This window comes from Exserohilum turcica (genome assembly GCF_000359705.1).
Source record: "Exserohilum turcica Et28A unplaced genomic scaffold SETTUscaffold_8, whole genome shotgun sequence".
In the NCBI taxonomy this organism is placed as follows: Eukaryota; Fungi; Ascomycota; class Dothideomycetes; order Pleosporales; family Pleosporaceae; genus Exserohilum; species Exserohilum turcicum.
In genome coordinates, this window is record NW_007360299.1 from 219082 (window position 1) to 228586 (window position 9505).

A 9505-nucleotide genomic window follows, 5' to 3' on the forward strand; every position below is an offset into this window, starting at 1 on the left:
AAAACTTTTGTGAGGCACCTCCGTACACACTGGTTTAATTGGCGTCTGCAGATTTCTCGTTGTACACGGATCGACGGTACCTGGTCTCAACAAGGTGCCTCGCGACTCCCGAGACCATGACCATCATATCCGTCTGTAGCGGAAAACCCAATGGGCCGGACCCCGCTAGTAAGAGCGCAGGGCTAAGATGCATTCTTGCGCCATGCTGAATCCCAGACTCGGGCCCGCCAGGCTTCCGCTTTTCACAGGGAGGTTATGTGCTGTGCGCAGCTTGCATGTACGTCTAGGGATCCAATAGGATCGTCGACGCCTCTCCCAAAGCGGCGCTAGGCCCCACCAGGCCCTTAGCCTCCCTCGCACACGCACCTTGTAGACATTCCCACCATGACTCGATCTGTGTTTCGGATTGTCTGTTCTGTGCCAGAAGCGCCTCGTCCCCCATGGACGCTCCCGACAATCTGTCTCCCACCCTGGACCCAACCCAGCTGGCCGCGGGACAGGCGCCTCCGACGCCACCCCATGACGACGCCCTGGACGACATCTACGGTTCCGCGCCTTCGTCGCCAATTCTCTCTGCATCTGCCCCGCTGCACCGGCGCCACGAGATTCTTTCCGACCTGCCCTCTCGCCAGCGTGCCCTCGACACGGATGCGTACCGCGAAGGCCTCGCAACCAGCAAGGGCCAGTATGTGCAGGCCGGCTTCGACGAGGGCTACGCACTGGGAGCCAACCTGGGCTTGTACGTAGGCTACGTGCTCGGCGTGTTGCACGGCTTTGCCGCGGCGTGGAAGGGGCATGACGAAAAAGCGCACCAAGAAGCCAAGAGCATCTACGACACGGCCCGGCGAGAGCTGGCCATCGAGCAGCTTCTCGGACGCCAATGGGTGGACGACGAGGGGATTTGGAAGTGGGGAGTCGTGGGCAGCGAGGATGAACCTACGCTGAAAGAGGTCGCCGCCCAGCACCCTGTGACGAGAAGGTGGATGGACAGAGTACGCGAGCTGGCCACGACCTGGGACGTCGACCTCGAGGCTGTGGAGAAGATGCATGCGTTGCAGGAAGAGCTTGCTTGAGCAGTGCAGACCGAGTGGTGGTCCTGGCCAAGCAGACAATGGATCACATCTCTTGCCCAGCGCGCAACACCATATTGGAATAATGCGTACACGGCCAGCTTGGCGGGAGAGGCGGCATTCTTCCCGCGCCCATCTCAAACTCGAAAACGGCAGCCTGGCGGGGCGTTCTGGTTCGCCTGCATGGCCTTTGGTGCACGGACAGTGTGGCGGCTGATTGGCAGCACCGAAAATGCCGTCATGACTTGACGGCCGTTATGCGCAAAAGATAAACTGCCCTTGCAACTTGCTCCTCATGTCTTACCACACTCCCCCCGTGTCGTTTCTGCACAGCCCTCGACAGCCATGATACATGGCCTGTCTGCTCTCCAGAGAGCGCATGCCCATCGTGCAACACTACCATGGCTGACGTCAGGCGTCTCCCCCACGCGATTGTACCAGGCACCACTTGCGCGCCGCTTACAGACTCAAGCCTGGGAGCCCCTACGCCCGCCAAATCCAGCTGAGTTGCCAAAACCCAGGCAGCGCAAGGTCAAGCCGCCATTGACGCGCCGGAGATGGGTGCGCCGCCTCGTCGCCGTCTCTGCAGTGCTCGGTGCTGGGTGGGCGATTGATCGGCAATTCAACGCCTCGTCCATCACTCGCAGCTTGCGCACCTTCAAGGCCGGCCTCGTAATTGGAATCGACTACAAAATCAACTTTCGCGCCCATCCGCCGCTTGCGAACAGTATCGAGGACCTTCATGCGAGAAACGTACAGAGAGTCTTCGATTTGCTGCGGCACAATGGCGGACTCTACCTCAAAATCGGCCAGGCCATTGCGATGCAGAGTGCCATTCTGCCCCCACAGTTTCAGAAGATGTTCCAGCAAATGTTCGACGACGCGCCGCAGAATGAGTGGCGGGACGTTGAGCACGTCATACGCGAAGATTTTGGCAAGAGTGTCGAGGAGGTCTTTGGCGTTGGCTTCACCAGAGAACAGGGCCGGGGTGTCATGGAGAAGACTGCGCGAGCAAGTGCTAGTGTTGCTCAGGTACACTGGGCTAGACTGGCAGACGGAAGGGAGGTGGCCATCAAGATTCAGAAGCGAGAGATTGCACAGCAAGTCGGATGGGATCTCTGGGCCTTCAAGGTTGTCTCCAAGGTATACACCTGGTGGTTCGGGATTCCCGTCTATACTCTGGTGCCGTATGTCTCGGAGCGCCTGATGCTCGAAACTGACTTTGAAAACGAAGCTGACAACGCCGTGGAGATGAAGCGGCTGGTAGCTGAGGAGCCGCGACTCAACGGGAGAGTGTACGTCCCAAAGGTGTACCATGAGCTTTCCAGCAAGCGAGTCATGACGGCCGAGTGGATAGAGGGTGTACGATTATGGGACAAAGAAGGCATCACCAACACCTGGAAAGGAGGATGGCGTCGGGGCAGCCCAGGCGCTGGCGGGCAGCCGCTCCCGCCCATTCCACACGATGCTGCAATTGACACGAATGCTCCAGAAGATGCTACGAGACATGAGTTTTTCAAGCCCGACCGCAACTCCTGGCGAGGCAAGGACGGCAAGGGTGGTCTGGGCGTCTCGCTCAAGACGGCTATGAACATAATTGTCGACCTTTTCTCAGCGCAAATGTTCTTGTGGGGCAGTGTACACTGTGATCCCCATCCGGGCAACATCTTTGTACGCCGTCTGCCCAATGGACAACCCGAAGTCGTCCTCATCGATCATGGGCTGTACATTCGCATGAACCCCAAGTTCCGTCTTCAGTACGCGCTGTTCTGGAAATCGCTACTTGCCTTTGACAATGATACCATCGAGGAGATTGTCACCAGCTGGGGCGTCAAGCACGCCGACATCTTTGCTTCTGCGACGCTCATGCGCCCGTATGAAGGCGGCGACAATAGCGTTGCCGAAGTGCTCAAGTCCGAACGCAAGGGCAAGGACCAAGCTGAGCGTGCCTTTGAAATGCAAGCCAAAGGCCGTGATGCCATCAAACTCATCCTCGGTGACGAAGCCAAATTTCCACGCGAACTGCTCTTTATCGGCCGCAACCTGCGCATTGTTCAGGGCAACAACCAGTTCCTGGGTTCTCCTGTCAACCGAATCAAGATCACGGGTCTGTGGGCAAGCCGAGCACTGATCGAGAGCAAGGATCTTAGCGCGAGGGAACGCTGGAGGAACTGGATCCAGCATCTGCGCTTCCGCTGTGTATTAGCTCTCAGCGATGCGGTATTCCTATGGAGTAAAGTCAAGCAGTTGATTGGCGTGGGCGGCGGCATGGAAGACGATATTGAAGCACACATGCGAGTTATGGCCAAGGACTTTGGCGTCGAGCTGAACCATGGTGTTTTTGAAGGCTAGACCATAGACGTGTATTATACTAATCTCCTCTAACATGGCTTTAATTACATCGATAGAAACTGTTGTGTCCGTAGTCCGCCGTCGGGTCCAGCACTCTGGCGCGCGCGCATCACTGACATGACGTTCCCCCCTCCTCCTCTTTCCAACAAGCCGAGGTAACTAGCACTCGAGACAAGATTGAGCTTCCCCCCATACCATACCATGCCATCACCAACACGCGCAAGCACCAACCTCAGACCCTACTTGCAACACAACCCCCGTGCATCTGTGCCTCGAACCCCCCGTCCACTTCCGCTAGCCAGGAAAAAAGAACGAGTGCCAGCGTCCTTGTTACATACATACATACATGCTTGTAGCCAAATAGCGCCTCAATCAGCCCTGACTAGCTAGTCGCCTTAACTTACTTCCACCGCCCGAATCCGACTGGCTTTCCCCGCCTCCGTGCCGAGGTCAGAGTAGTATTCCGCGAGTAACGCCAACAAACAACAAACAACGACAACGACGACGGAACAGGGCCTGCTTGGCTCTTATTTACCTTGATTACTCTCTGTTTTTATTCGAAGACTGGGAGGTTGATGCAAAGAAGATATCTGGCTCTGCTTTTTTTTTGGATTCAGCTTGATATACCTACTTGTTTGTTTGTTTGTTTGTCTGTCTGATTGCTGAGCTGGCTGTTTGAAATATACCTTCTCTGGTTGTAAAAGAATCCAAAAACAATAACAAAGGGGAGGGAAGATTGCCAGAATATTCTCATCATGACTTCGTCGGCGGATTACACGGATATCAAGTTTGAGATTCGGGGCCAGATTGGGATTATAACGGTATGTTTTTTTTCACTCTCTCTCTTCTTTTACATGTATATTTGCGTGGGTTGGTCTTGCAGATGTAGCAGGGGACATAGACATTGTATGTATGCACTTGCAAGAGACACACGACTAACACGTGCAACAGCTTAATCGGCCCAAGGTGCTCAACACATTTGGCGGCAATCTCCTCGCTGACGTGGTGAAAGCGCTGCGCGTGCTCGATGCGCACCCAGACACCGTCTTCACTGTCTTGACGGGAGCAGGGCGCTTTTTTTCGGCCGGCGCTGACATCACCATGTTTGGGGATAAGGTCGAGTACGCGGATGAGACGGCCAAGAGGATTGCGACAATGAACCGGTTTAGCCTTTGTATGTTTCCCGCAATCGTTGCTTGGTAGGCACATACTGACAGTCAACGACGTCTAGCTCGCGAGCTCATGCAGCAGATGATTGACCACAAAAAGGTCTTTGTTCTTGCGCTCAATGGCCCGGGGGTGGGCGGTGGTTCGGCATGGTTCCCCGGCGTGGCTGACATTATTCTGGCGTCGTCGACAGCCTGGTTGCAATGTCCCTTCTCCTCGCTCGCTCTCGTGCCGGAGCAGGGCTCTACGACTATGCTTGCACAGTCCATGGGAGTGCACCGTGCAAACGACTTTTTGATGTTTGGCCGCAAGTTCAGTGCAAAAGAGCTGGTCGACGCGGGCCTTTACAACTATGTGTGGGACGCCACCGGCGACGAGTTCCAGAAGAAGGTCATTGAGTTTCTAGAGGGCCAGCTCGAGGTCAATGATGGCAAGGCCATGATGGAGGTGAAGAGGCTTCAGAATGCCCCGTTGAGGAGCTCGAGGATGATGGCTGTGACTGATGCCCTGAGTGCGCTTGCAGACCGCATTGTAGATGGTGCGCCGGTCAAGAGATTTGATATGAAGAGAAAGGAACTCGAGGCGAAGAGGAAGGCCAGGTCGAATCTCTAGATGGAAGATATGGGAGGGAGAGAGCATGCACGTGTCAGGGAGCTGAGGATACAGAGTCTAGACGGGTGTCAGCACTGCCATGTAGAGTCAGATTTGATATCAAGAATCCACTCTCGGCAAAGATGGAGAAAGTCACTTCCTAGAAAGCGGTGCTACAAATACCTCCGGTGAGCTCGTGCTTTGGTGTTAATACCGTGAATGCCCCGCATTTTTTTTTAGCTTCCCCTGTCACTTCCGCAGCGCCCCGCATCTTTCCGACCTTGCGTTACGTCGCCCGCCCGGGAGAACATATATCCAAGACGGACGGCTGCATACAAATTCTACTACAATTCCATACTGAGGTCTCGGTCTCTGAATTACTGCATCCAGCATCCCTCATCACAATGGCACCAAACTGGGATCGATTAATCCGCTTCATTGCGACAGACGGTCGCGAGCTGCGGGGCCAGCCAATCCTACCCTCACCAGACTTTGACGTGGGCACAACCACGGAACAAACAGGCCTGAAAGCAAAGGTCATTGATGTCAAGAACAACGATATCTTCGACCCGGCGACAAAAGTCACAGACGAAGAGGTTACCGTGAAGAAGCTGCTCGGTCCCGTGACGCAGGATGAAGTACCAATCATCCGGTGTATAGGCCTCAACTTCATCAAGCACAGTATGTGTGGCGTTGTGACTCACGTTGCATGTATATACTGACGTATCTCCAACAGTCCAAGAAGGAGGCCGCACACTGCCACCATACCCCTCTACCTTCATCAAAGCAAGCACGTGCCTAACCGACCACGGCGCCCCCATTGTCATCCCCAAGATTGCGCAGGACAACCAAGCCGACTACGAAGGCGAACTCTGCTTCATCATCTCCCGCGACGCAAAGGACGTGTCTGAAGCAGATGCCTACAGCTACATTGGCGGCTACCTCTCCGGCAACGACGTGTCCAGCCGCAAGCTGCAGCGCGACCCGCTGCTCGCCGGCACAGTGCCCCAATGGAACTTCTCCAAGGGCTTCGACACGTACGCGCCGCTCGGCCCGCAGATCGTGAGCACGAGCGTGATTCCTGATCCCAGCAAGCTGCATCTCAAGACAATTGTCAATGGCCAGTTAAGACAGGACTCGGGTATTGATGACCTGTGCTTCAAGATCCCTACGCTCGTCGCGTACTGCAGTCAGGGTACCACGCTCAAGAAGGGCACTGTGTTCATGACGGGCACGTGTGCGGGTGTCGGGTATGCCATGAAGGAGCCGCAGTTTTTGAAGCCCGGCGATGTCGTCGAGGTTAATGTTAGTCCGCATGTGGGCACGCTGAAGAATGTGGTCGAGTTTGCTTAGTGGAGGTTGGTTTGCATGGTTTTTTGCGTATTGCTGGAGGGGTAGAAAAATATTCATTATTCTGTATCTGGTTGAAATGGCCGTTGTGAGAGGTATCGACTGGGAAGTTATGGAAATCTTACATACATGACACTGATGTCGCTGCCATGTTTGTCTAGCGTTGTGATTGTGGTATGTGGAACAAAAAGCGTGAAGCGAATAGAAGTACAAGACCCGTTGTAGATGTATCAACGCACCCAGCGCTTCTACATGTGTTCGCTTCTTGGTACACAGAATAGACATGGCGAGTGAACATCATGACTGACGGTTTCTGATGATATTCTGACGACTGTGATGATTGTACTACTCCAGCACCACCACCCATGTTAACGAGACCAAGGCTGTTTATCTATAGCCAGTGGAAAGGCAACAGCCTGTCTGAACATGGCTGAATAACGGATATTGAAGATTGTCGTCACGTCGCGAGTGGGGTTGATATTGCAAGATGATAAGGGCAGATTGTCGAGGTCATCAGTCCAAGTTTTGGAAACCAAAAAGAAACTGGGGCTGATGCGAAACGGACGAAGATTTTTTTTACGAAAAAAGAAAAAAAGCACTCAATCTTAAAGCAAAGCGTTGAAATTCAAGTCCGATATTCTTAACTACAAATAAGGGGAGAGAAAAAATAATAATAATAATGATACGAGTGCTAGGCAAGAATACATCTGTCCCTCCGGCACTTCCAACAATACATACAACCATGTAGAACGAACATGTATATCGTACGAACACGCCCCATCGAGTCCAAGAGCATGCTCACCGAAGCTTATAGCATCGGCTCACCAAGCGGCAAAGATTTCAGCCCTATTAACGAGTGTCAGTCTACTCCCCATATGTACACCTTGCCAGAAAAAAAACTCACATCCATCGACCTTCTCGGGCGCCTGCTGCGTCTTCTTACAAGCATTATACTGAGCGGGCTGCTGCGTGGTGAGACCAGCTTTTGGACACGCATTGTTCAGATTGCATGCATTGTCCATTGCTTTTTGCAGCGAGTCGGCTTCCCAGCCGAAGACGTAGTCGCCGTGGGCGGCGGCGCCGCTGCAGTGAAGAGGGTAGTGTTAGTGAGGTACGGAAGCAGATGGACTTGAGGGGGGGGGACGTACCCGATGTTCATGGCGTACACGAAGGGATCCGATCCATCGGTTGGCCATAGGCTTTTATCTGCAAACTTACTCACGTCCCACATGAGCTCGTACATGATCTGCGGCAGCTTGACGGGGTGGGTAGACGGACATGCTCCGCCGCCGTTGGCGCCGCTGCCCTGGCCATACGCGACGTGGCTTTGGTGGTCGGGCGAATCGAGGTTCTTGCCGTCCCAGCACGCGGGGAAGATGATGGTTTGGCGGATGAGCTTGCACTTGGGGTCCTTGGGGATCTCGACGGTGTCGGAGCCCGTGCAGGGCGCGCCGCCTACAAATGTGTTTTCTGAGGCCGAGGTCCAGCACCGGTGGCAGATGTTGGATAGCTTTACCTTCTTGGGGTCCGTGTTGGTGGCGGAGCCTGCGAGCATGCGGAAGCCTTTGGCGAAGGCGGTGGTTTTGCCGCTCGGGATGTAGTAGACGTCTAGGCCGCCGTCGTTGATGAGCTGGCCTTGGGGTCCGCCGTTTCCGATCTGGAGTTATCCGTCAGTCATCATGTGTGTGTGTGTGTGTGTGTGTGTGCTTGAGATGGAGTTGCTGTGTACCTGTGGCACGCGAATGTAAGACCCGTTTTTGGCTTTGAAAAACATGACGGCGGTCCAGTAGTTGGATTTGTCTTGAACGAAGCTGCAGGATGTGCACTTTGACATCTTGGCGAGGTCGTTGGATGGGTCCATGGTGATGTTGAAGGCGTCGCCTCCTACTATCTGGTGCAGATGGGGAGTGTACTTCATCCCGGGATGGACGAGAGGATCTGTTCGCTCGACGACCAGCTGCGAGCATGCGAATCGCAGCATGTTGTTCTGGGCTGTAGCATCTCTGGCGAGAGCCGTGAGAGCGACAAGCATGGTAGTCCACTTCATCGTGGCTTGATGGTTGCGCCAAACAACAAAAACGGGAAGTAAGAAACGGTGGTTCGTGAAGGTACAGCAAAGGTTGCATGTGGGGTATACAAAAAGATTTTCTCTTATAAGAGAGGCGCCATAGCCAGGGCATGGGGTGGCAAATGCCTCGAGGATGACTGCCGGACCACGGGAGTCGCCATCGTTCATTGACGGGGGATATTGAATTAATCTAAGGGAATATCAACACTGGGTGGCCAAACGCTCCTCGTCAAATCATTCGGTCACGTCCCATGAAGATCAACCAAACTCTCAAGTCAGCACATGGAAGGCTGCTGCAGATCTGGGAGGTAAGTGTCAAATCGTGCCTGATGCTTGGTGTGTGACAGTTGCGATGTCTCGGATGAAGGTTGGAAATTGCCGTGTGTATATTGCATACGCCAGATAAAGCGAGGGGATTGCAAACTGTATTGCTCCAAGGATCTGGGCACCTTAGCTTTGCTCAGATGGCAGCATAACTTGCACTGAGCATTTCTCGTGTCTGATTTGAAGAACCTGGCTATGCACCTCGTGGCTATGCACCTCGTTCTACGTTTTCAAAGTCTCAGCATGGCCATGAGAGGATTGTAAACATCACGATAGCATTCTGATACTCATTTCGGCATCGGAACTCTTGCCATATATATCAAACGGCAAAAACTGCGGAACGACGCGCGCTAGAAGCGGTCACAGCATTGCCCATTGGAGCACCTACCACACTGCAGGCTTCGTTAGGGGAAAGGGTACTGTGACTTTTATGTGTTTCTTGCTGGACTCATCATATCGTAGTATGAAGGCCTTGTGGGGGGGGGGGGGGTTCTGACGGGAAAATTGTATTTTTTTCGTGTGTTTTTTTCTTTGCATAATGGTGTTATTGATAATTATTTGGTGTGGGGTATATAACACCTAC

The 9505-nt window shown here is 53.7% G+C and overlaps 5 protein-coding genes across 5 annotated transcripts; 4 read left to right on the top strand and 1 right to left on the bottom strand.

Annotated features, from left to right (window-relative positions):
* Positions 1-440: 440 nt before the first annotated feature.
* SETTUDRAFT_157234 (uncharacterized protein) lies at positions 441-1073 on the top strand (the record flags this gene model as incomplete). The annotated part of the gene is made up of 1 exon (XM_008032603.1): positions 441-1073. One exon carries the CDS (start codon positions 441-443, stop codon positions 1071-1073), a length of 633 nt encoding a protein of 210 aa, XP_008030794.1.
* Positions 1074-1415: 342 nt separating this feature from the next.
* SETTUDRAFT_98946 (uncharacterized protein) lies at positions 1416-3422 on the top strand (the record flags this gene model as incomplete). The annotated part of the gene is made up of 1 exon (XM_008032604.1): positions 1416-3422. One exon carries the CDS (start codon positions 1416-1418, stop codon positions 3420-3422), a length of 2007 nt encoding a protein of 668 aa, XP_008030795.1.
* A 526-nt stretch (positions 3423-3948) lies between these two features.
* On the top strand, positions 3949-5201 carry SETTUDRAFT_174057 (uncharacterized protein; the record flags this gene model as incomplete). The annotated part of the gene is made up of 3 exons (XM_008032605.1): positions 3949-4243; positions 4374-4596; positions 4654-5201. Exons 1-3 carry the CDS (start codon positions 4178-4180, stop codon positions 5199-5201), a joined length of 837 nt encoding a protein of 278 aa, XP_008030796.1. The 5' UTR covers positions 3949-4177.
* A 287-nt stretch (positions 5202-5488) lies between these two features.
* On the top strand, positions 5489-6746 carry SETTUDRAFT_142666 (uncharacterized protein). The gene is made up of 2 exons (XM_008032606.1): positions 5489-5861; positions 5917-6746. Exons 1-2 carry the CDS (start codon positions 5585-5587, stop codon positions 6531-6533), a joined length of 894 nt encoding a protein of 297 aa, XP_008030797.1. The 5' UTR covers positions 5489-5584; the 3' UTR covers positions 6534-6746.
* Positions 6747-7338: 592 nt separating this feature from the next.
* Positions 7339-8577, bottom strand: SETTUDRAFT_99359 (uncharacterized protein; the record flags this gene model as incomplete). The annotated part of the gene is made up of 4 exons (XM_008032607.1): positions 7339-7376; positions 7435-7613; positions 7679-8187; positions 8260-8577. 4 exons carry the CDS (start codon positions 8575-8577, stop codon positions 7339-7341), a joined length of 1044 nt encoding a protein of 347 aa, XP_008030798.1.
* Positions 8578-9505: the final 928 nt, after the last annotated feature.